General features: G+C 35.5%; 6 protein-coding genes across 6 annotated transcripts; 2 read left to right on the plus strand and 4 right to left on the minus strand.

Moving 5' to 3' along the window:
* The first annotated feature begins 1398 nt into the window (after positions 1 to 1398).
* Positions 1399 to 4523, plus strand: LOC106386459 (calmodulin-like protein 3). Its single transcript, XM_048750158.1, has one exon. It carries the CDS (start codon positions 2937 to 2939, stop codon positions 3396 to 3398), a length of 462 nt encoding a protein of 153 aa, XP_048606115.1. The 5' UTR covers positions 1399 to 2936; the 3' UTR covers positions 3399 to 4523.
* Positions 4314 to 5769, minus strand: LOC106385655. The gene is made up of 2 exons (XM_013825563.3): positions 5251 to 5769; positions 4314 to 5160 (listed from the first exon to the last, which is right to left on the minus strand). Exons 1-2 carry the CDS (start codon positions 5256 to 5258, stop codon positions 4587 to 4589), a joined length of 582 nt encoding a protein of 193 aa, XP_013681017.1. The 5' UTR covers positions 5259 to 5769; the 3' UTR covers positions 4314 to 4586.
* Positions 5770 to 9412: 3643 nt separating this feature from the next.
* LOC106385654 (probably inactive leucine-rich repeat receptor-like protein kinase At5g48380) lies at positions 9413 to 10879 on the minus strand. Its single transcript, XM_048750159.1, has 2 exons — positions 10535 to 10879; positions 9413 to 10318 (listed from the first exon to the last, which is right to left on the minus strand). Exons 1-2 carry the CDS (start codon positions 10713 to 10715, stop codon positions 9534 to 9536), a joined length of 966 nt encoding a protein of 321 aa, XP_048606116.1. The 5' UTR covers positions 10716 to 10879; the 3' UTR covers positions 9413 to 9533.
* Positions 10880 to 15471: 4592 nt separating this feature from the next.
* On the minus strand, positions 15472 to 18242 carry LOC106388902 (formin-like protein 10). Its single transcript, XM_013829077.3, has 3 exons — positions 16700 to 18242; positions 16287 to 16522; positions 15472 to 16208 (listed from the first exon to the last, which is right to left on the minus strand). Exons 1-3 carry the CDS (start codon positions 18066 to 18068, stop codon positions 15645 to 15647), a joined length of 2169 nt encoding a protein of 722 aa, XP_013684531.1. The 5' UTR covers positions 18069 to 18242; the 3' UTR covers positions 15472 to 15644.
* A 1394-nt stretch (positions 18243 to 19636) lies between these two features.
* Positions 19637 to 21616, minus strand: LOC106388901 (peroxisomal membrane protein 13). The gene is made up of 4 exons (XM_013829076.3): positions 21441 to 21616; positions 20516 to 21105; positions 20159 to 20251; positions 19637 to 20081 (listed from the first exon to the last, which is right to left on the minus strand). The coding sequence occupies exons 1-4, from the start codon at positions 21451 to 21453 to the stop codon at positions 19857 to 19859; spliced, it is 921 nt and encodes a 306-aa protein (XP_013684530.1). The 5' UTR covers positions 21454 to 21616; the 3' UTR covers positions 19637 to 19856.
* Positions 21617 to 21645: 29 nt separating this feature from the next.
* BNAC03G35350D lies at positions 21646 to 24027 on the plus strand. The gene is made up of 7 exons (XM_013829075.3): positions 21646 to 22036; positions 22381 to 22480; positions 22565 to 22627; positions 22961 to 23078; positions 23168 to 23250; positions 23328 to 23389; positions 23494 to 24027. Exons 1-7 carry the CDS (start codon positions 21816 to 21818, stop codon positions 23603 to 23605), a joined length of 759 nt encoding a protein of 252 aa, XP_013684529.1. The 5' UTR covers positions 21646 to 21815; the 3' UTR covers positions 23606 to 24027.
* The last annotated feature ends 686 nt before the right edge of the window (positions 24028 to 24713 follow it).

The raw sequence follows: 24713 nt of genomic DNA on the forward strand, positions 1-24713 counted from the left end.
TTAGGGAAAGGAACAAGGTTAGAATGAATGAATGAATGTCATGTGGCATCTTTATGCTGATGGTTTGTTAGATTTCACTCGAGCTCTGTTTAGTAGGATCTGTTCTTAAAACAGTTTTCTGTCATAAGAGGGATTTAATAGTTAATACTTAATACTTAATACTAACATTGAGGATAGAGTGTGGTTAGCTATTGTTTTCCTACTGGTCGTGTTCTCTTCTAAAAAGCGATGGTTTTGTTTTCTAGACGTTGGAATTATGCGGTTTTGTTATTAACCGGAGTTAGGAGTAGTTAGACAGGCCGTATTCAGCCGATCACTAATTGAATTATGTGAATGAATCAAGTACGTCGAAATTTATTGATGTTATGACATCTGTGACCAAATATATTCAAAACTATATTTATCTAAATATACTAAAAACTAGTATTGCGCGGTGGGATGCATGTTATACATAAAACTAATTTTTACCAACTATTATTTATTTGTATTCATTTATGTATTATGCATATAATTAAATTAGAGTAAATATATAAATCAAAACAATACACCTTGTTTATTTACGATACTTTTTTAGTATATAAATCAAAACATTCATTTTATTTATTTTATATGGTATATAAGTAAATTTTAATGACATGGACATAAATATATAGTATATTTTAGCATAAATATTTATTATTGAGAATTCATACTCATATGATAAACACAAAATTTCTAATGTGCGATTTTTTGAATGAAAATTTCAAAATTAAAATATTAAGGTTTCAATACTTTTTCAATACAAATTTAGAAATTATCATATTTAAGTATTTTTATATGTTATATAGTTTAATTTTAAGCTATATTAAAATATAATATAAAATAATATAAATGTCTAGTAAATGAGATTTTATATTCATACGATTTATGGTCATTTGTATCGTGTTATTACAAAAAAAAAATTAAACCATTGATCACAAAAATTTAGTGTGAGACATTTAACATTTTTAGTAATTTATAGTCATTTTAAAAATTCAAAATATAACATATAAAAAATTAATTTTTTATCATATGATTAATGTGGTTGTTTAATATCTTTTCATAATATAAAATTAAACAAAAAATAGCTAAGATACAAAAAATTATTATCGAATATGTATTATTCATAATCATTGATTGTCATATATATGTTAATCATATTAGACAATTCTGTAACTTTTATTTAAGGAAAGTGCGATAATATTCTTTTGTATACTATTTATCAATTTAATAGTTAGTTTAATAAAAAGTATATTATAAGTTAAGATGGACCAACATATTTCTCTAAGAATTTTGAATTTCATTCTCATGGTAACACGTGACTACAAAACAATGTTGTAATATTTCTCAAAGAGAATATAAGAGCATGTCCAAACGAGTATCCAAGGCACTTCTAAATGATGTATCTAAGTATTTATGTGATTAAATTTAAATCAAAAAGACATAATTTAGATAGATATGGTTCTACAATTGGAAGTTTTGGATCCACTTCTAAATGACATGTGTCATTCTATGAGAGATGGTATTTAAAAAAAAATGTTCTTTGTCACAGGTGAGTTCACAACAAAGCAACCATGACCTTTTCTTTGTCACTCACCCATAACAATTAGAAAACTCAGATGCAACCATTGTAAAAAAACAGATTTGATTGAATACATTTTTAACACATTCATTTCAAAAAATAATAATAAGAACTAATCTTTCAAACAAAATACAGACAAAACACATAATCAAGCTATTGTATAGAGACACGAGAATCATCTCCATTGCAGGTCAAGAACATTAAAACTGAAAATCCAACAAAAATTGTGACTAAAAAACCACTAAACAAGAAAAATAAAGAAGAGATTCATCTTTTACTATGTTTCACTTTGTCAAGAATTAAACAGCATTACTATACTAAACTAGCTCCAAGGAAAGAAAAAAAAACTTGAAATCAAAACCACAGGTTGAAGACAAAGAACATACAGTATTTGCTCCATAGAAATTTGCCTAAACACATTAACCAAGTAAAGAAAGTTTAGCTCCATCTTATGCCATTTATACAAGAGTGATGCAAGTAATCGAATCTCTAATTAATTACAAATTTTCAGAATTTTGAAATTTAAAACCTTTAATTGGTTCTATTATTGGAGGGGCTAAAATTAAACAAGTATCTAAATTTTTTTAATTTAATTATTTTCACTTAAAAATTGATTTAGAATTCTAATGGTGGATCTATTGTTGGAGATGGTCTAAGGGATATATACAAGTGGAAGTCTAACAAAAAAGGAAAAAAAAAACAGAATGTTGAGGTCTACTCCAAACAACGAAATTAAAATTAAATCCTTTTTGAATCATAAACAATTCACCATGTCAATCCACGGATCATACACGGATAATACACTACAGCATGATATAAGCCTTTATTCTGTTAAACGCCATCTCGCTCTTTTAAAAAGAGAAAAAAAAAAAGTTTAAGTTGTCTCTTCTATTTCTCAAACAACGTGATATTAACTCACTTTGAGTAAATCACAGCTTATACTTATAGATAATATAAAACTCAAAAAGATTGAACAAACATTTTCAAACTGATAAGTATTTGAATAAAATTCTGTTTCCATAACCTGAACTAGCGGAAAACTATTCGAAGATGATGATGAAGATGTTACGAGACAGTGTACATTCCGTGTGCATCTATCTATAGATAGACTTTAGTTTTTGTGTATTCTTGAAGGACAAGAAACCTATTTTAAGACCAGTTCAACAGAAAGCTGGTGCAGACCACGATCACAGTTGTAATAAATTTTCTAAAATGGCAACCACTCCTTCTCTTTAAGAACCAGTCTTTCTTCCCTTCTCTTTCTCTATAAACCCATTTTTGTTCTCATTCATTTTCTCTTCAAAGCTTCTTCTATAACTAATAAACCATATTAAATATGGATCAAGCAGAGCTTTCCCGGATATTCCAAATGTTCGACAGGAACGGTGACGGAAAAATCACCAAGCAAGAGCTGAATGATTCATTAGAGAACGTTGGAATCTACATGCCGGACAAAGACTTGGTGCAGATGATTGAGAAGATTGATCTCAACGGTGACGGGTACGTGGACATCGAAGAGTTTGGAGGGTTGTACGAGACGATCATGGAGGAGAGAGACGAGGAGGAAGACATGAGAGAGGCTTTCAATGTCTTTGATCAGAACCGAGACGGGTTCATCACGGTCGAAGAGCTGAAATCTGTGTTAGCTTCCTTGGGGCTCAAGCAAGGAAGAACACTAGAGGATTGTAAGAAGATGATAGGGAAAGTGGACGCTGATGGAGATGGGATGGTGAATTATAAAGAGTTTAAGCAAATGATGAAAGGTGGTGGATTTGCGGCCTTAGAATCAAACTTGTAAACAAAGAAAGAAAAAACCCATTTTAGGGTTAGGGTTTGTGACCCGATATCATTGTTTTTTCTTCAGATGATTAGGGCAAAACCTTGAAAGAAAAATAACAAATTGATTTGCAAAGAAAAAACTCGAAAAAACACTTTGTGAGCTTCGTTTTGAATGCTCCTCTACAAAATAGTGGTGATGAATTTGCAATGAACCCTTATAAGGTCATGCCATGCAATTTGAGTCCTTATTACTTTTGGTTTTAAGTGTTTTAGTCATTGTGCTGTGGAGTGTGGACGATGCATTTTACATACATCGACTTCGTTTTTTTGTTGTGGTCTACTTCCTCACCACTTACCTTCCTTTCCCATTCCTAAGTTCAGTTTCAGTCTTTCAGAGATGATCACTTCCTCTCTTAGTTTATACTTGGATTAAGATCAATGCAATTGCTATTCTCTTGCTACTTAAATAAGGTTTAGAAATGCATAGTTTAGAGTTTCTCTTCTCATTAGTCAATTCTCAAGGACCTGCTATCTTTCAAGCATATAATACTGCATTTGATAAGCTGTAAAAATCTTGGACCGCCAGAACCACATCCAGAACCGGTTCTGAAATTTATGCAGCATAAACAATATAGAGTAAATTTTAATAGTTATTTGGAAGCCATACAACCATGTATATATCAGCTCACTAAAATTTGAAGGTCAACGCTAATGTTTCACTATAATTTGTCAAGGACCAACCCTATAAAATGAAAATGAATTCTCTCTCTTATCATTTTGACGGCACATGTTTTCCTGAACTCATGAACTGAGCTCTTATAGTCTTGTACAAACGATATTTTCATCAGGATGAAAAAAACACAAAGATTCAAGAGCTTAACAGTAGCTTGATAATGATATGGCCCCTAAAGGAGATGGAAGAACATTCCAATCATTTCTCCATTAATATCAATAATGTTATCCATAAAGTTAGAGAAATAAAGTCCAATACTTTCACTAAACCCCTCAGCTGAATAAAACAACAAAATACACACAGCTTCGCTTGTGTTCATAAAACAAAGAAATATAGAGAAACTGTTTTAACCAGAAAAAAAAAAAAAAGATTTAAAGACAATGATAAATTACATTGGCCAATCAAAATAAAGCCAATGACTAGCAAAATCATTTTGTCTCTATTATCATCCATTGCCGATGATTCAAATCAGTTTCAATGCCAGAAAGCATAAATAGCAGTAGAGATATAAACCAAGAGAGCAGAGGAAACAAGCGTCACCAGCGTCGCAACCGCCTGAGCCGAAGACTCACTACCACAAGAAAGCAACCCTAAACGGATCTGAATCACATTAACCATAGACAGCATCAAGAACAAACAACCCATCACAGATCCAACAGCAGACGCCATCATTCCCCATCTCAGCACCTTGATACTGATATGAGCTCTGAAAATCTCGTCCACGTCTTTGCTGTTGAGAAGGTTCAGTGCGAGCTTGAGACCCTGAGCCACGAGGGAGGAGAAGAGGAAGAAGCTGAAGGAGACGACTTCGAAAACCAGCAGCTTCTTCGCCACGTCAGCGCTCGCGTCGCAGCTGGACCGGAGCTCGAGGCTGTGCTGTCCCGGAATGGCTATGGAGAGACCTACGAAGACGGCGATGGTGAAGAGAGAGTTCACGTTGACGAGGCCGTCGAGAGCGCTTACGTGGACGCTTGTGGTGGCGACGGAGGAAGAAGCAGGTGACGTCATTGTCTCAACGGTGGGTGTGTAGTTAGTTTTTGGCTCAGATCTGCTCGGAAAAGAAGAAAACAGAGGAAAAAACAGATTGAATATAAACTAAAATAGATTGAGTACGGAGAGAGAGAGAGTTTAGCTTTACGCTTCCATTGAGGAATCTAGTTCTGCGGATGCTTTTGCTTTTGGTCGGAGATTTGTTGGAACTTGGAACTGATAGAAAGAGATGATGGATTGTCTTAAAAGAGAGCTTTTTCAGACCATCTTTTTTTTTTGGCACAAAGCTTTTTCAGACCATCTAAAAGAGAGTTTTTAATGTATTCGATCAAATTAAATAGGGTAATTTGGATGAATTAAATTTTGATAAGTTTCAAAATGTTATTTTTGGTGAATGTAGAAAAAGTTGTTACAAATCACTCAAAAGTAAAAATAATGAATAGTAAAAAATAAATATTTATATATATATTTATCTTAACACTTTGATAAAAAAAATATTTATCACAAACAATAGTAGATTTGAAAGTACTCATTTCAAATGATTAGATTAGTAACTTTAATTGTTAGGTGATATATATACCAATAACAGCATATTTGAAAAGAATTTTAAATACAAAATTGAAGATTACATGGGGTAATATTCAGAAATTTGAAAGTCAACCAAATCTAAAGAAACAAGACGAAATGCATAGTCTTTTTTTTTTTTGAAAATTGTTTTTTAGTCAAAAAAATATCTATGTCCTATTAGTAGGACTGTTCAATATGGTAAAACCGAACCGTACCGAACCGAACCAAACTGAAATAGACAATATGGTTTGGTTTTGGTATATACCATATAAACCGAATGGATATAATTTTATAAAAACCGTAAGATTTGGATATGGTTTGGTATATAACCGATTAAACCGAATAAACCGAACAAAACCGATTAAAAGTAGAAACATGTAAATATGTATCTATTTTATAACAATACATGAAAATCTATTTGTTGCATAAGTTAAATTTGTGTTAATAACTATTACCATAATTTTATAGTAATAAAGAACCTTAATTTGTAAAACACTTGAACTATAATTAAATAACAATACATCGCAATTCAGACATCTTATTTTCTAAGTCTTCTTTTGATCTTTTTGCTTTATTTTAGTCTTCACTAAATTAATATGAAAATTATAAATTTGATGGACAATAATTAATGAAAATTTTTCACAATTTTTTTCTTATCTGTAAACAAACAGAGTTTCTTGTTCAATTGAAAAATCATGACTTTAATGAACAATAAATATGGAAGAGTGGAAAAACTTTTCATTCATGTTTCTGTTTTATTTCATATTTTTATTTTCAAAATTTCAAGCTTTGATTTTAGTTATAGATTTGATTATTTTATTTGATGGTAGAAGCATTTTTACTTTTTTGTTCATTTATTTGAACATGTAATATATTTTTAATAAATGACTGTGTTGACAATATGACTCTAAAATTCATATAATATGATCTCAAACTAAATAATTATGTTTTTTGGTATAAAACCGAATAAACCGAAAACCGACGGTATATAAACCAAACCGAACCGAAGTAAATATGGATTTAAAATGGTAGTTATATTTTACTAACCGAAATACCGAAAACCAAAAAAAAAACGAACCTAAACCGAACCGATATCCTGATTGAACACCCCTACCTATTAGACTACTCTCATATATTTTATGCCATATTAGTCTAAATATGTTCAAAATAGCAATATTGTCCTTAATTTCAATTAAAATTCGAAATAAAAATTAATAAAACAATTGTTAAATATTAAAATATAATTTTAACTAAAACAATTATAAAAAATATTAAAAGTCCCCAATAAAAACCTAAAGTTCCAAGTTTTTTTTTCAAAGGGATCCCGTGCCCAGATTTCCAAATCGATTTCGTCGTTTTCGTCGGTTAAATCTTGTTTGATTCCTACTTTGAACCAAACAAACACGAGCTGAATTCTTAAAACTCAATTTCTAATCAATCAACCCCATTTTTCTCTTCTGCTTAAAGAACAAAGGGGAGAAGAAGACGGCGTGAGAAGTTTCCAAATCCATGTTTTAATTTTTTTAATTTAAAAATTGATTTTATAAATCATGATTTTTTTAAACGATTCAATAAATATACGAAAACTGAATATTTCCAAATATTCTCTTCCCATATTTTTGGAACAAATTATCTTTATCCGTAGAATCTATATTCTACTATATGTTGAACACAATAAACATGTTTGAAATTGATTTCTACTAGTTTTAGATTTATAGTAATGTGTAGATTCTAACTTCTACATGTTTTAGATTTATAGTAATGTGTAGATTCCAGATTCTACATATTTTAGAACGATATATTAAGCGCGGAATGTGTTTTCTAAATATTTTTAGAATACTATTATTTACGTAGATCACCATATTCTAAACATATTAGATTCAATGAAAAAAAAGTGGATTACATTTTCTACTGTGTAGAATGTCAATTGTACTTTTTGTAGAACAAAATATGAAATTATGATTTAAACATTTTTAGAACTGAAAAAATACCAATAAGTTGATATAGGTTTTTCATCGGTATTTACTATTTTTGAATTTTTTTTGTTTGTAAAACTATTTATATGATTTATTTTGGAAAATACTAAATGGTATTAGAGGAAAAATGGTAAAAAAAGTAGGGAAAACTGTTTTTTTAGAGCAAAAAAATAGTAACTATGTCCCTTTAGACTAATCTATATTTTGTGTCATATTTTCCTATAATACCCTTTAATATTTATGAAAATAATTTTAATAAATAGTTTTACAAACACAAAAAATTTGGAAAAATAGTAACATTTGTTAAAATACCTATATGAACTTAATGGTATATTTTCCAGTTATAAAAAAGTTAAAATTATAAATTTCAGATTATGTTCTAAAAAAAGTAGAAATGACATTCTACGAAGTAGAAAACAAAATCTACTTTTTTCATTGAATCTACAATGTTTAGAATACGTGATCTACGTAAATAGGAGTATTCTACAAATATGTAGAATACACATTCCGCGCTTAACCTACCATTCTAAAATTCTTAGAAATCAAAATCTACACATTAATCTAATTCTAAAACATGTAGAAACCGACTTCTACAGATTTACTATAAATCTAAAACATGTAGAAATCAAATTCTAAACATTACTATAATTCTAAAAAACTGTAGAAACTGATTTCTACATATTAGTTGTATTCTACGGATAAGAAATCAGTTCCTAAAAATATGGAAACAAAATATTTGAGAATATTCACTTTTATATTTTTTTTAAAAATCGATTTTTTAAAAAAAAAAAATGAAAAAGGAACAAAAAAAAGCGACAAATCGATTTGAGAATATTCACTTTCATCCCAGAGAAAAATATCCTATTTTTAGAAATTCAAATTCAAAGGGGTGCTACTGGTTGTTGTCGATGGAACATTCTTGAAGAGGCGTGTCCTATTTTTAGAAATTCAAATTCCTATTTTTAGAAATTCAAATATTTGAGAATATTTGAGAATATTCACTTTCATCCCAGAGAAATCGAGTTTAAAGAGTTGAAATCATGCTTGGTCGGTTCAAATCAAGTGGGAATCAATCCGGATATAATCATACAAAACCAAAAAAAACGATTTGGGATTCTTTCCTCGGCACGGGATTGATCGATCTATTCTTACAGATCGGTCGATCTGTGTAAATCGACCTTCGCCGATCGAGTGAAATGGACCAGGTCGATCAGTATATATTTCGCGTTTTTTTTTGTTCTGAATAATGATCGGGATCGATCGATCCACTATAACTTGTAAAGTGGGATCGATCGATCCCCCTTGTCGAACTCAATATATATCTTTTTTAAAAAATTACAATTTTAAGGGCATTACTGCCATTTTGAAAAAAATTAGTCTAATAGGACATAAAGTAGTATAATTTAGTCTAAAGGGACATAGTTACCATTTTTTGATCTAAAAAAACAGATTTCCCAAAAAAGTAAGCTAACAGAACACAGTTATCATTTTTTGGTCTTAAAAAATAATTTTTCCTTTTTTTTAATGCTTGCTTCATGATGTTTTCCCCGGTTTATCCTCTCCACTGGTGTAGCTGTGATATTAAAAACTTTGAAGATGTATGTATCACTACACTGACTCAAACAACTCCAAAGAAGAACATGCACCAAGTTGGTTATATAGTTAGCTCTGAAGCGTAAACTATGGGTTACGTTAGGCTTCACATGGCAGACTTTGTACTATAATATAAGAAAACTCCCATTTGCTAGCTGCTTTCTTTTGTTCAAAGACTGCAAAGTTAAATTTATTTTGGGGTTTGTTACATAACATGATAACTATGTGTGCTAAAGATACAACAAGATTCACTGAAACAAGTGGACTTTACTTTTTATCTGGTAAGGACTTTGCTTTAACGTCTTCTTGGTCGCTGATTCTGTTTCCGGCTATCATATAACCAGCCGTAGCATGCACCTACAAGGAAAAATGCAGCTGCAGCAATGTTGGCTGCTATAATGGCCATGGAATAGAAAGAGTCCGGGCAGGGATCCAGCGGGAAACCACACAGATCCGGATTGTCATCAAAGCTCGAGAGAGATATGTTTCCAGCGGTGAATTCAGGAATGGGGCCTTTAAGATCATTGTGAGCCACCGAGAACTGTAGGAGTCTTGGACTTGAGGCTAACTCGGACGGGATGCTACCCGTGAACCGGTTATGATCAAGCAAAAGCGTGTTTAAGTAGGACATGTTTGGCAAATTAGCAGGGATTTCACCAGCCAAGTTGTTGTTGGAGAGGTCTAGAGTAACAAGATATGGAAGAGATGAGAATGTGTCTGATGGAAGAGTGCCAGTGAGGTTGTTTCCAGTAAGGTTTAGGCTCTCCATGAACGAACATAGTTTAACACCACTAGGAAACTCTCCCTCCAGACCAGACCCGCCAAGATTGATGCTTAGCACCTTATTATGTTTACTACGCCAGCAATACACGCCAAAGAAGCTGCAGATATAACCGTCACTGTAGTTTCCAAATATCCAGTTAGACAGATATGCATGGGGGTCCTTAAGCTGGGACTTCAAGCTTCTCAGGCAAGTTATGTCGGACTCCATTGCACGGGTCAAGATAGGGAGCAGTAACAGCCAGATACAGCTCCGGATGAAAATGGTACAAACTTGCTTAGCAACCATCATCATATAGCCTGAATAGTAAACCAACCCAAAACAAAAAATTATCCACACGGTCCAGAATCAAAATTTCAGAAATCTTTAACAGCTAAACCACACATTGGCAACAAAGCAAGAATCTAGCAAAAAAAAGAAAAAAAAGAATCTAGCGATTGATTTCTAAATGATAAAAACTTTGGAGAAATAGTGAAGCACAAGTAACAGAAAGACTCAAAACTCAGAAGACTCACCTGATGAAGATACGATAGCAAAACTAAGAACGAGACAGGAAGCGTTTTGTTTTGTTTTTGTTGTTGAGCATTCTCTTGATAGCAAGAAAAAAGATGAAGCAAATAACATGGCTTCTTCATGTTCACGAAGAAGTGAATATAAGAAAATGTAGGTAAGTAACAGAGAAGACTGACCAAACATACAAACATAAAGTCCATTTTAGTGTTCGGTGACGGAAATTAGAAAACGCGTTGACTTTTGTGCAAATCTCCTAAATATCACATTTTTAGTTTTTATCATAAAAATATCACTTAAAATAAAAATCCTCAAAATAATATTTTATTAATCAGTAAATGTTATAAAAATAACGGAAAAGTCTATCTTTATTCATAACACAGAAGTTTTTTTTTTCTTTTGAACAAAAACATAGAAGTTTCTTATATAAGAGATTACACCGTCATAGATAAATGGAAAGATTACAAATCATAATCTCTTAGTTATGAATCATCCACAATCTGGTTCATAACACTCCTCCTTGGATGCCATAACCATTTAGAGCTTGTAATGTGCTTTAATGTTACCTCATTAAAACCTTAGCAGGAAAACCCAATTGAGACAAAACCATAGTGAAAGAAAAAGAGTACAACACACATTACTCCCCCTGATTTGGACATTACTGGAGGTCCCTTGGACCTCTCTAATTTTCTGCAATCTGTGGGTGATGAAGATCTTGGGCAGAATATGTTCTGTCCTCGAACATGATAGTTGGTTCTTCTTTACCATCGACCATGCCACAATCTGATCGAACATATTGATTCATCGACCTCAAATACACACACACGAAATCTTGTATGATGTTGTTGTGATATGCGTGTACCACCATGTGTAAAACATAACCTGTCTGAAAACAAATCAACAAAACCAAATAACCCCTCTTTGGGCTGGTTAGTATAAAATAAACCAAAATCAAAGGCTTCTTCATCATCCTTCTTATGGACCAATCAGATCAGTGTCTAAAACAGGACTTATGCATCATCCATCTCAGGACTGAATGGACTTCTTTATCGTCCACCTTTGGACTGAATGGATCAGTGTCCAAAACAAGTGATCTCACGCCCATGTACTAGATAATGGATGAGACTAGTCCATATTAAATCTCTTGAGTACCCTTTTCTGTATATACTATTTGATGCACAAGGATTTCATTGTTAATGTACTCAAGCTGTAATCCCAAACAAAACTTTGTTTTCCAAGATATTTCATCTCAAACTCTTTCTTGAGATATTCAACTGTTTGGAAAATTGTATCCAGAGGTTCCTAGGATATTCAGATCATATATTTTGATGATTATCAATATTGTTCTCGAGAACTTGATGTACTTTCAGCTCAATACCCTCTAGTACTTTCATTATCCAGTGGACCATATAAATATGCAGTCATCAACTTGCTGCAAGTCTAATTTTCTCTCTTATATAGCCAGACTTATGAGAAATCTAAAAGTAGTTGCATCCACCACATGGGAGTATGTCTCCTCATAATCTGTTACTGGTCTTTGTGAGAATCCTTGTGCAACATCAGCTTTATATCTCACGATTTATATTCCTCACAAGACCCATTTATATCCACTGGTTTTAACATCATATGGCGTCTTAATCATATGGCCAAATACGTCTTTCTTCCTTAAACTATTTAACTCCATGTTTCCATTCAATCCAATTTGTTCTACGAGTGCGCACTCTTATATTGACGTGGATTCATGATCCTCGCTTATATTCATAAATTCAAGTGCTACCTTGTATGCAAATAAATCATCTTATGTCGACATTCCTTATTGGTTCCATTATGTTCCAGACATGATATAATCGATTGAGATTCATTATTATCAAGACCTTTAATACTTTACAGCTTGGCGTCCCAAGCTATATTGTTTGGTACATGTACCTTAGAGCCGGTCGGGCTTATCTCCATGTCTGGGATGGTTTCCTTAGTGATTTGGATTTTGATTATCATTCTCTGCACCTTTCTTTTGTTTCTGAGGATTCTTATCTTTTGGAACCTATTTGGTCTACCACGTTTCATACGTTGTCTAGACTCTGTAGCAACTTGATTGTGTCTCTTCTTGGACATCAAATTCGTTGGTGCTTTACAAGCTGGTTTATATATGACTTAGTTATTCTTTTTCGGGTCAGCAAATGTGTCTGGCATTTGATTAGCTAGCTTTGTAAATGTATAATCTTTGGACGTCTATTTCACATTCTTTAGTCCGAGGATCTTGCCAAGACATTGATGGTTGATTCCATTCTATTTCTTTTACCATTCTTTTACCAGCTTTATTATTTTTTTCTCCTCCTGGTCTTAAAATAATCCGTGTACCTGGCCTCAAATATAATCACCTATAGTTGGCTCAAAGTACTTTATTATTGTAGAAGAATCATATCTAACATATATCCCCATCCTTTTTTAAGGTCCCATCTTAGTTCTCTGTGGTGGAGCAATTAGTACATAGACATCACATCCAAATGTCTTATGATGGGATATGTCTGGCTCTTGACCCGTTAATAATTGTTATAGGGGATATCTATGCTCACTAAATGACCTGATGCGTATTAACTTAGGTGCATGTAAATTTCGTGTGGCCCAAGCTGTGAATGGGAGTTTTGACCTCATAAGTTATGGTCTATCAAAGATTTCGGCCAAGCTGTTCTTGGTATGGACATGTATCACAGAATTGTCCACACTTACCCCCATGGACATACCATAATCATTTAAACGCCTGGAACATGTATTCACCAGTATTATCTAGATATATAGTCTTTATTTATGAAAAAGGGGCTCGTAGCCGTTTCACTGGTGATGGCCTAATGAGTTACCCTTGTGTACATGCTACACACATGAGATTCTTTGGGATAACTCTTCTTATCTTTTAATGTGTGTCTTTTGAATATCAATTTTCGCATCATGTTTGGACCAGGATGGCCAATTCGGTCGTGCCATAAAGTGTATATTTTCGCAGGCTTTTAGCCTCTATCATACTGATATATGCATAGTCTATGTCAGTAGAGAATACAGGTATAGTCTTTAAGACTTATTATGGCTTTAGGCGATTTTATACATATATCTGAAGGAACTCTTTGTTTCCTTCGCCCATTGTTTCAATATGGAAACCATTCATTCTTATATCTTTAAAACTCAATAGGCTGTTCTTGCTCTTAGAGCTGGGTGAATATAAGACATCACTGATTTCTAGATGCATACCCTTAGGCAATAATATATTAGCCTAGCCATAGTCTTCTTTCAGACTGGCGATACCTACTTTAGTACTTATATTGGCGTTTTTCAGTGTATTCATATAGAAAAACCATTCATTCATTTAAACTAGGCAAACAATGTAATATAAATAAATTCAAGGAGATAAAAATTAGAGAAATCATACAAGCAAAGCAATCACACAAGTTTGATGTTGAAATCAGATTATCAACTTGATTCTTTTAGGCAATCATAAGTCCCATATTCCATAAGATCATATTGATCATGTTCGAAATTATTTTCACCATCTTTATAGACCAAGTGGGTTTCAGGATTCTTCCCTTTCAGACTCTATTTGATAGAGGTCACAAAAATGTTTGGGAGTCCTTCATATCTTAGCCCAATGGTTCCCCATTCCACATCTACGGCACACTGATTTGGTCGAGCTTTGTGGTTTAAAGGATATACCACGGCCACTGCCTTGACCATAGCTCAAATTGGGTTGATACACACAGCCTCTGCCATAGTGATTCCCACGGCCAAATATATTATAGTGGCCATGGCCGTGGATGGCCACGTCCTTTCCACCCTCCACGGCCATGACCGTGTGATCTATCATTCTGGACGTGGTTACTTTTTTTTTTCTTCTGCGGCCTTATTGGTATCAGGTAATAGGGTTAATACAGGAGGTCTCAATTCACTGTTTCTCATCAGTAATCCATTATTTTGCCCAGCTAGCAATAGACTCATCCACGGACTTATAGTCCTGGATTCTGGGATTCCTCCAATCAAATAGGGCCTTTGGTAATAACACCGTTCTTTGGTGATCATATCTCAATTTTTAACTCTGTCCAAAGGTCTAGAGGATTCTCTATAGTGAGATATTGATCTTTGAGACTCTTAATAAGATGATGACTAATAATTAATATTGATCTGTATCAATCTTTCTCATTGGCATTATTTCCTTCTATGATACATTCATCAAGTCTTTTTGATTTTAGGATAATCTTTGTATCCAATGCCCACCGTAAATAATTATCTCCAGAGAGATTTAGGGCAGCAAAATCCAGGTTGATTTTTGACATCTCAAATCATATATCACTCAATATTTAGGTATAATTTTCATGCGGCCTTACTCTTAAAAACAATCAATTCGGATTTCAATCTTGTGAGGACAATGAGACTATCAATCTTAAAAGCATTTAATCAATCAGTCAATTTCTAGCAAGTCTCAGCAATACTATTTCTATGTGCTCATAATATTATGGTTTATCAAGACTAGCAAAAACGAATTCAATTAATCATGCAATTAGAGTTTAACAATCAATGGATTTTATTAATCACTCAATAAAAAGATTTATTAATCACTCAATCAGTTTCAAGACTGATTTTAGCAATACTAAAATATAGATTTCAAGCATGGATTTCAATGAATCAGTTTCAATGATGATTTTAGCAATACTAGAATATAGATTTCAAGCATGAATTTCAATGAATCAATTTCAAGACTGATTGGTATTTAGCATAAACAATGTGTAAATAATTTATCTAGTATCCGAATTTATCAAACCTCAAAAATATATAATCAGATCCTAGATATGATTGCAGAATCATTCTAATTTTATTAGTTTAATTACTTGTAAGAAATACTCAAATTCAGCTATATCAATTACTACTAGATGAGAATTTGTGGATGATTATTACAAGCGAATTAAAAGATGTGATGAAATATAAAATGTGTTCAAGGCACGTGTTTGTAAAAGTTTGCATCCCTCTAAATACAATCATAGCTTCCAACATTTCATACATACATACAAGTACATAACTACTAGGCAACACAACTTCATCCTCAGTCTTGGAAACCTAAGCCAGAGTACTCTCTTCTTAACTCGCATCCATCTCCTTGCATACATCATCTAGAATGCACAGAAAGTCTCTCACAACCACGAATACTCTCAACACCTGAGCTTCCTCCTTTGCTGAATCTCCATGGAAATACTCTGTGACCTCTTTCACTGCAGAGACCACACAACCTTCTATTGTTTCAATCTTTTTAATCTCCTCAACAGCCGTTTCCAAGAACCGTGTCATCGACTCTCTAAAAGCCCACCACTCTTGTTCTTCACCATCTCCATTCTCGCCATTCAGCAGCAAAAGAACCTCGCTAACTTTCTTGACTCCTTGGTAAATCTCGAACACTTGGCTTCTCAGAACACCGTAGTCCATCTCTGCAGCTTTCTTGACATCCACAAGTACTAAACTGAGACTTCCAACAGCTTGTAACCCTTTGATGCCTTCTGATTCTATGATGTTGTGCACAACAGAATGCAAGATATTGGTTCTTCCAACAAGCTCGAAAAGCGCCTCAAGGCTATTTGTTCCTCTCTCAAAGACAGCTTCAAGAAGTTTCAATAACGTTTTGGTGTTCCTTAGCTCCTCGCAAGCAGCCTGCCAAAAGAATCATATAGACATAAGCTTACGAACAACATGTACTTGTCTCTTTTTAAGTTCAGCTTTGTTATATACCTGTATAACGCTAAATGATTGTTTCAAGTGTTGAATCTTGGAACCAAAAGTAGCAACAGAGAGCAATGCATCAGCGCGTTTGAACACAAACGGTACATTAAGCAGTTCCTGGAGAAACCTCTCTGGTGGGGCAAGCTTGACATCACTATAGCTCTTCAACTTCTTTTCTTCTTCTTCACTCGGTGCTATTCTTGATAAACTCTCAAGAAGCTCAACTCCAAGTGCTTCATAGTGACCTGATTCAATATACAAGTCAGATTCAAATCAATACAATTGAAAACAAACCGAACTTAAAACCAATTGACTATAAGTGAATTAGCCGAAGTTCCTTATATATTATTCATGCCCCATCGAAAACGAGCTAAGCTAAGCTCGTTTGTAACTGAACTAAGCTTTGTAACTGATGATTTTACCATCTTGAAGTGCCTGAAGAACATCATTTGTGGTGAGATCAAGTCTTGTAAGTAGAAGAGCAACACTCTGACACTTTCTTGGATCTAAAACTCTGCTTTCTTGATTCAGCATTGGAAGATCGCAGCTCAGACTTCTCTGCTTTGGATTAACGTTTAAAGAGTTGAACTTGGTACTGTCCCATGTGTTTTTCCGACAAGAACTTGGTCGGAAAGGCAGAGGTTTCGTCTTTGGCTTTGGTCGTTCTGTTGTTTCTTCCCAACAACAACTCTGTGGCAACTCCGAGGAAGATAGTTTCTGTGCCATAAAAGACTGTGACGGCGGGGCAAGAGGAGGTGGCACCGGCGTGGGAGGCGGTGGCCGTCGCGGAGGAGGATGAACAGCCGCCGATCTGCACTGTTCAGCTGAATCAAGCTCAGTTTCTCTAGAAAGGAACAAAGACTTGACGTTTCGACTGAGATCGTTCCACCTCGGCGGCGAAGTTTCGAGAACCTTCGGGAAGAACCGCTCCGGCGTGGTGGAGACCGAAGAGTGCATGGAGGAACGAGCGTAAGCGTCTGGTGTCTTGATCACGCCTCTCTCCGGTGAAGTGGAAGCAGAGGAGACTCGAGGGAAGCCTATGCTCTGGTTCCAGAAGGTGAACGCTCTTTTGTTGTTTCTCACCTGTCTCTCCGGCGACGCCGGAGAAACAGAGGCTGAGGAGGGAGAGGGGGAGAAGTTACTGTAGGGGTTTTTCCTCTGTTCTTTACTGGCTAGAGACGCTTGAGGCGAGTAGAAGTCGTCGTCCTCTTCTTCCTCTTTGAGGAAGCTACGAGACGGCAATGGCGGGAGAGGAGAGATCTCCGGCGACTCGGGTTTGACGAAACGTGACCCGGAAGCTGAAGCTGAAACAACAGAGAGTTTGTTTTCAGTTGTGTTTCTTGGAGGGGGACATGGAGGAGGAGCTTGTTCGGGTGGGTTATTTTCAGAAGCTAAGTTCTTGGATTCGTGACGACGGGTCTGCACTCTCCACCTTCCGTACAGGAACAAGGCGAGGATGATTGCCGTTGCGGCGGCGAGGACGGCGGAGATAACCGGGATTAGGAGTGTTCTTGAAGCAGTGTGTTGTTTTGGGGAGCTAGGGAGGACTAGTGCCGAGATGTTCGCGGGGAATGTGAGGTCCGCGGGGGCGGGAGGAGGAGGCAGAGGCGTCGGGGGAGGAGGAGAAGGAGGGGAAGGTGAGCCGTAAGCTGGGAAGAACGGCAAGCCGCCGGTTACAGGAGCTTGTGAGAGGTGACGGCGAGTGAGAGTGGGCGGTGAGGCGCAAGATAAGCGAGAGGAAGCGTATGATAGCATGGAGAAGATGATGATGACGTAGCGAAGTCCTTTCATTGTGTGTTCTGCAATGCGCGCACTATCTGAGGAGGATGAAGAGTTAGTGAGTGACACTATGATAGTGTAAAAAGAGACGAAGATTTAAGGTAATATACATATATTGAATTAAAAATAAAATCTATGTAAAATGTGAAACTAATAGGGAAAGGGAAGAACGTATATGAAATGCAATAATTACGTGAAAACAAATCTGGGACCTCTCTTTCAAAAAGAATCTTTTTTGACTTTTAACGTCTTCTGTACTGGCATCTTTGTCTTTCTATGCAAAATGATTATTAAAGGTGATGACACCTTTATCTATGAGGAAAACAACTAAGATAAAAACATTTCTGCTGCTAGATAGATAGATACCGTTGTTTTTCCTATGTAACCAACAATAAGAAAGAGGATGAAGAATCATATGTGAACACAAACTCGTAGCTGAAGACTTGTGCTGTATAAACATTGGTGGAAGAATTAATATGCAAAAGTCCAACTACTTCACAACATCCAAGGATACAACTTTTCACTCCATAGTCTTGAGACAAGATTTACTCTTCCTACAGTCCCTACTGCGAACTACAATGTAATTTTAGTGGGGGTTTTTTCCAAATGGGATTTGAAGAAGATGCATGTTAGGATGATGAATCAGACCACTTTGGAAGTAGACCAAGATAACAAAAATCTTGAAATTTCTGTAACTACAAATTTAAACAGCGAAGACAAGTTACCTGACTTTATCTTAATGTTAGTGAAAATCATGAGCAAGTGTCGGATCCAGAAAAAAGCAAATCATCATGTGAGCAAATGTCAAATCCAACAGAAACAGGTCCCATCCTAGTACATCAGCTGGCTTCACAGTCTAAATATTGTCTAATCCATGACACCAATGAGCATTTTCATCAAAAAAATTTCCATCTCCAATATTGTTACCGTTAGTATATATATAATGATAATGTTTAGATTACACAAAGTTATGGTTATGGTTATATCACACTCAGAATCAGGGGACAGAAGAAGTTATGGTTATAGGGCCAAAACAGAGACTGTCTGCACGAGGATGAAGCATCAATCTATAACCCAGCTGTATTTGATTGAAGGCAAACCCCAAGAAAAAGATGCATTTTAGAATATGCTTCAATGTTGTAATACAAAATGAACACAGTTATTAACCGATCAACATTGTTGTTTCAACTCTAGTAAAAGAAAAAGAGAATACAATAATATTTAGGGCAAATCTCCAAAATAGCACATTTCTAAGTTTATATCACAAAAATAGCAATCCAAAACTAAAATGACCAAAATAACACATTTCTAAGTTTATCATTTGAAAATTTTAATTTTTTTATATTTCAAAATTTGAAATCTTATCCCCAAAACCTCATTTCTCAACTCTAAACCCTAAACCCTAAACCTTAAATCCTAAACCCCACCCTTTAACTCTAAACCCTAAATTTATGACTTTTAATAAAACATTAAGTGCTATTTTTGTGATTTTTGACCTTGATTGCTAGTTTGAGAACAAAAACTTGATTTAGTGCTATTTTTGCTTTTTCTCTAATATTTATATGAATACACAACAGATATGTCTTTAAAAAACTCTTACAACTTCACTTTCCATTTTATTGAGTTCGACATAAATATCTGCAACTTGTTTATCACATAACCACAAAGCTGAGAAGAGAGAGACTCAATTTGTAAACAAACATCAGGCTTTCGTACTGCACAATCTACTCATAACCAACTGATTTACCATTTGTGTATTCATAGCAACGTTGAAGGATTTGGCTTAATGAAAGAAGCAACTTAGTTACCCCATACATTATCCCAACCACCACCGCCACCACCTGGTGCAGCCCCACCTTTAGGACCCTCGATGTAGTTCTGGTTACCATGTGGCTGGTGTGGTAAAGGGAGTCCATTAGGCCCTTGTGGCGGCTGCTGCATCTTTCTAGGCTTCGTTCTCACCCCAAGCATACGCAATACAAACCTTGCTAACTCTCCATATAACATACCACCACGATCAAATAGCTGTGAGATGAGACAAATGGTTAACATTTAGAAACAACAAAACCAAGACAAACTAAATAGAAGACAAAAAAAGGAACCTGGAGAAGGGCAGACATGAACATATGAAAAGCCTGTGTGTTTTGGTCTATCAGCATCGCTACACGGCCAAAGAAATTCACAGCACCTTGCATCTGTCATCAACCAAAACAAACACACTTTATCTTATAGACCAATGTTCAAGAAATAGCTAGTCGGTGATTAGGCACTTTATAAGAGATTATCGGTTAATCAGGCGCCTAAAACCGATTTTCGAACGCGTGGACCGATTTTATAAACAAAAAATAATTTTGAATCCGATTTTTAGAATACTATTATATACAGAACTCTTTAAACTTGTCAAATTCCTTGATTCTTTGATTCTTTAAACAACACAAACATGAATGGATGAACCATACCACGCGGAGAAAAGATATCCAGAAGCCTGGAGGAGATGGAGGCTGATTAAAAGGATCATTAGGATCTTGACCACCATAAGGACTCATTCCCATCCCCATACCCATACCAGTCCCCATACCCATACCATAACCGCCACCAAAACTGCTGGTATACATCCCACCACCACCATACATCCCTGAACTCCCATACATCCCACCACCACCACCACCATACCCTCCTCTATTATACATGCTACTACCACCATACATCCCACCCCCATACGACGAACCATACCCACCTAATCCCGAACCATATGTTCCCGATCCATACCCGGAGTTCATACCTACGTTTGAACCATAACCACCACCGTAAGTGCTTCCATAGGTTTGCTGCTGCTCCCAAGGCCTACTCGGCACAGGCCTAGTCAATCCATTCATTGTAGCGGCGGTGTTAGTCCTGTTAACAGACGAAACCAGCTCGCCAGGATTCGCTGTGCCAGAGGCCTCGACGGAATCAGCAGTGCTGGTGTTCGAAGGAGGCCTGAAGGGCTTAGGCCCAGATGTGTTGTTGTTGTTCCCTTCTTGTTCCCAAGGCTTAGGAGGACTTCCACCTACATCCCGCCACAAAACTAAAGTTATTACTCTAACTTGAATATGAAAAGGAATCAAATTGCAATCCGTAAAAAACGGAGCATCAAATTGCAATCCGTAAAAAAAACAGAGCATCAAATTGCAATCAAGAAGAGCCAATAGAATAGATCCACAGGTAAAAGAGATCAAATTGATTGAATACAACACTAATTCAATCACGTATACGACGAAATGTTCTCACTTTCATGATTTTTTCGAAGCGGGGAACAACACGAGCGAACAGAGCTGCAAGAGGATGATGATGATTCGATCCGTGAAAGATTTAGAAAGGCGAAAGCTTTATGAATAGACTAACCTGATGTAGCCATAGGGGAGAGGATTCGAGAGCTTTTTGGTAATCTCCGACGCCTAACCTCAAGCGCGGAGAGAGGAGGAAGAAGAAGAAGACAGATGAGGAGGGACCTCGAAATGAGAGGAGATAACAAAAAAGGCCACGTAATAACTAAAATAGAAAAAAAAAAAAGCCGAGAAAGGATAAATATGAAAATTATTAAAAAAATGAATTTTTTTTCATTACAAAATATTCCATTATTATTAGACGGTCGGATTATCTCTCCCATCTCTCTGTTCCTGTCCTGTCTGAATCCCGGAATTGTCCGAAAATTGACACTCTCCGGTGTAATCTTCTAAGAAAGGAAGCGAATTTTTGGAATCGAGAGATTTGGCGTTGATGGCGGCGAGCGCGAATCCGCCGGGGAACAATCAGGAAGGTTCGTCGGCGGCGCAGAAGGTGTCTCCGGCGGCGAATGGAGCTGCTGTAAATTCGGTGGATAATGGTGGCAATACGACGGTGGATAATTCAGAGACGATAAGCGCGTTGAGGCATAATCCAGGGATCTCTGTTGATTGGACTCATGAGGAGCAATCTTTATTGGAAGATTTGCTCGCAAAGTACTCTTCTTTCTCTCTCTCTCCCTCTCTCTATCTCTATCTCTCCCTCTTCGTTTTAGATGTAAAAAGTTTGCTCTTTTATCCAATGTTTCTGACATTAGCTGTGTCTGAATTTTTAGCTTTCATGTGTAGATAGAGAAGCAGTGATCTTTTGGATGTGTTTAAAGAAATCGCGCTAGGCATTAATTAGGCGATTTATATAAGATTATTGATTATGGAGACAGCCTAAATCAATTTTTTTATTTAAAATGGTTCTAGCAAAACCGTTTTGTTTAGCTAGACTGGTTTTAGAATACTGATTATGCAAATGAGCCTTTGTTATTGATTGATGTTTATATATACAGGTACGCGTCAGAGCCTACTATTGTTCGTTATGCCAAGATTGCAATGAAAATGAAGGATAAAACTGTTAGAGATGTTGCTTTGCGTTGTAGATGGATGACTGTAAGTTTTTCCTTTTTCTTGATCACTCTTCTTCACCTTTAGCTTTGTTCAGTACTAAGAGTGCACCGATTGATGGATTTACAGAAAAAAGAAAATGGAAAGCGTAGGAAAGAAGATCATTCCTCAAGGAAGAGCAAAGATAAGAAAGTATGTGGAATTTTATTCATGTGTGCGGTTTTTATACTAGCGAAGCAGGGCCGGTCCTGTTGAAACATTTGCAAAATTTAGGAAAAAACGCAAATTTGTAAAAAAAAAAAAATGTATATAAACTTTTAATAAATTGTATATAGCCCTTAAAATCTCAGGCTATAGCTATAGTGAAGCTATAAATAAAAGAATGATTGGGTTCTTCTAGCTAGCTTGAACTTTTAGTAATTTACTTGTGGTTTTGGACGGTTAAAGTTTATTGGGTCGTCTTATGATGTTTTTAGAAGTCTAAAATCAGCAAATGAATCTCTGTCTTCACATATTTATTTGCAGGAAAAGACAACAGATTCTTCAGCCAAGTCCTCATCTCATATGAATGTGCATCCGAATGGTCCTTCATATGCTCCTCCTATGATGCCTCTAGATACTGATGATGGCATTTCATATAAAGGTTTGTTTTGTCTCCAAGAATCTTAGTTTCTTTCATCTAGATTGGGGTTAGAAGAAACATCAAGTAGTATTGTCTTGTCTTCTTTGCAGCTATTGGTGGTGTGAGTGGAGATCTTCTCGAACAAAATGCTCAGATGTTCAACCAAGTTTCCACAAACTTCTCAGCTTTCCAGGTGAATGCAACTTCCAACTTTTCACCTTGTAGAGTTTTGTATAGTTTATTTGATTTGTTTCTTTCTTCTCTTTGCAGATTCATGAGAACGTCAATATCTTGTGCAAAGCTAGGGACAACATCCTCTCAATCTTGAACGAGTAATACATTCATTCAATTATATCTATAGATGATTTCTATGTCATTAGCTTTCTTTGGGAAATGTCATTCTTTACCAACTTCGATTGAACAATTTGTGTTGCAGCTTGAATGACATGCCAGAGGTTATGAAGCAGATGCCACCTCTTCCTGTGAAGGTGAACGAAGAGCTGGCTAATTCAATCCTCCCTCGCCCGCCGCATCAAAAGAAGTCATGATGAATCTTAAAGAGCCATCTGTGGTTTGGTTCTGACCAAAAAAGTACTCTCTCCACACACCAGGATCAGTGAAGAAAGGAATAAATCGTGGGATGTAGAGAGAGTTCCAATGGTAATGGATGATGATAGGATGCAGGTTTTCTACTTTACTCATAGAGTTACTACTAGTCTCTGTTGCAGTTTCAGTCGTCTATGGATTTTTTTTTTTAGCATATGGTTACATGTGAGTAGGGGGATTTGTATTGTCGCTTAGGATGTGAATAGATTTCAAATGTTAAGGTAAAAGTTTGTGTGTAAAATTGGTTTCAAGCTGAATTTGAGATTACAAGAGCTATGCTACAGATGATGGTGAGATGTTAGTTTAGAAGGAAACGAATGTACTCATTATTTCTTGTAATAATAAAGCTGAATGTTCCGTAACACAACATGCAAGTCTGGTCCAAGCCGAGTCTATGATTTATTTTGTGACAGGAATATCTATTATAAAGCCGGTTTAGTCTACATCGGTTTATTAATTTTCATTTATGCATTTTTGTTTATCTGGTTTAGTACAAACACTTGTATGTAAGGCTTTACCCATTTGGGGATGAATCAATCAAATATTAAAACCTAATCTCTTAATCCTCTTCTCTCTATCGTCATCATCATTTCATCAACCATCACCATCACAGAATCTTATATCTTCGAGATGGCTCTTCTACCTTCGTAGTCATCTTCTAGGTTCTGATTCTCCAGGTTCTCGGTGAACCTCTGGATTGGGTTTATCTATCATTATTGGTTTTCCTGTCTCATATTTTGGCTTGGAAGCTCCCAGGAGAAGCCTAACTCTCAACCTACAAGAAGACGCAAATGCATGAGAAATGTCACTATTGTGATCTGCTCTCTTTTACGACTTCATCTTCGTTCTCTCTATCTTGTCTCTGGATCTGAAAGTAATGGAAGATCATGATGATGATGACGACAATGAGTTATATATGCTAGGTTTTATGTGTGTGTGTGAATAACCAGTTGAATTATTAAAGTACTAGTATTATTACCCCATGCTAAGCACGGGATCCATTTTTGCTTGCACTTAAATGATCTTTTTTTTCTGAAAGATTGCAATTAA

The sequence above is a fragment of the Brassica napus genome, chromosome C3 (genome assembly GCF_020379485.1).
Source record: "Brassica napus cultivar Da-Ae chromosome C3, Da-Ae, whole genome shotgun sequence".
Lineage (NCBI taxonomy): Eukaryota > Viridiplantae > Streptophyta > Magnoliopsida > Brassicales > Brassicaceae > Brassica > Brassica napus.

Coding starts and splice junctions, on each gene's coding strand:
- LOC106386459 (XM_048750158.1), top strand. CDS start 2,937: ATGGATCAAGCAGAGCTTTCCCGGATATTCCAAATGTTCGACAGGAAC.
- LOC106385654 (XM_048750159.1), bottom strand. CDS start 10,715: ATGTTTGGTCAGTCTTCTCTGTTACTTACCTACATTTTCTTATATTCA. Junction 10,319..10,534: donor TGCTATCGTATCTTCATCAG/GTGAGTCTTCTG, acceptor TTTACTATTCAG/GCTATATGATGATGGTTGCT.
- LOC106388902 (XM_013829077.3), bottom strand. CDS start 18,068: ATGAAAGGACTTCGCTACGTCATCATCATCTTCTCCATGCTATCATAC. Junction 16,523..16,699: donor TCTTCAGGCACTTCAAGATG/GTAAAATCATCA, acceptor ATATTGAATCAG/GTCACTATGAAGCACTTGGA. Junction 16,209..16,286: donor AATCATTTAGCGTTATACAG/GTATATAACAAA, acceptor TTCTTTTGGCAG/GCTGCTTGCGAGGAGCTAAG.
- LOC106388901 (XM_013829076.3), bottom strand. Junction 20,252..20,515: donor GGATATCTTTTCTCCGCGTG/GTATGGTTCATC, acceptor GGTTGATGACAG/ATGCAAGGTGCTGTGAATTT. Junction 20,082..20,158: donor TCATGTCTGCCCTTCTCCAG/GTTCCTTTTTTT, acceptor CTCATCTCACAG/CTATTTGATCGTGGTGGTAT.
- BNAC03G35350D (XM_013829075.3), top strand. CDS start 21,816: ATGGCGGCGAGCGCGAATCCGCCGGGGAACAATCAGGAAGGTTCGTCG. Junction 23,079..23,167: donor TGATGGCATTTCATATAAAG/GTTTGTTTTGTC, acceptor TCTTCTTTGCAG/CTATTGGTGGTGTGAGTGGA. Junction 23,251..23,327: donor CAAACTTCTCAGCTTTCCAG/GTGAATGCAACT, acceptor TTCTCTTTGCAG/ATTCATGAGAACGTCAATAT.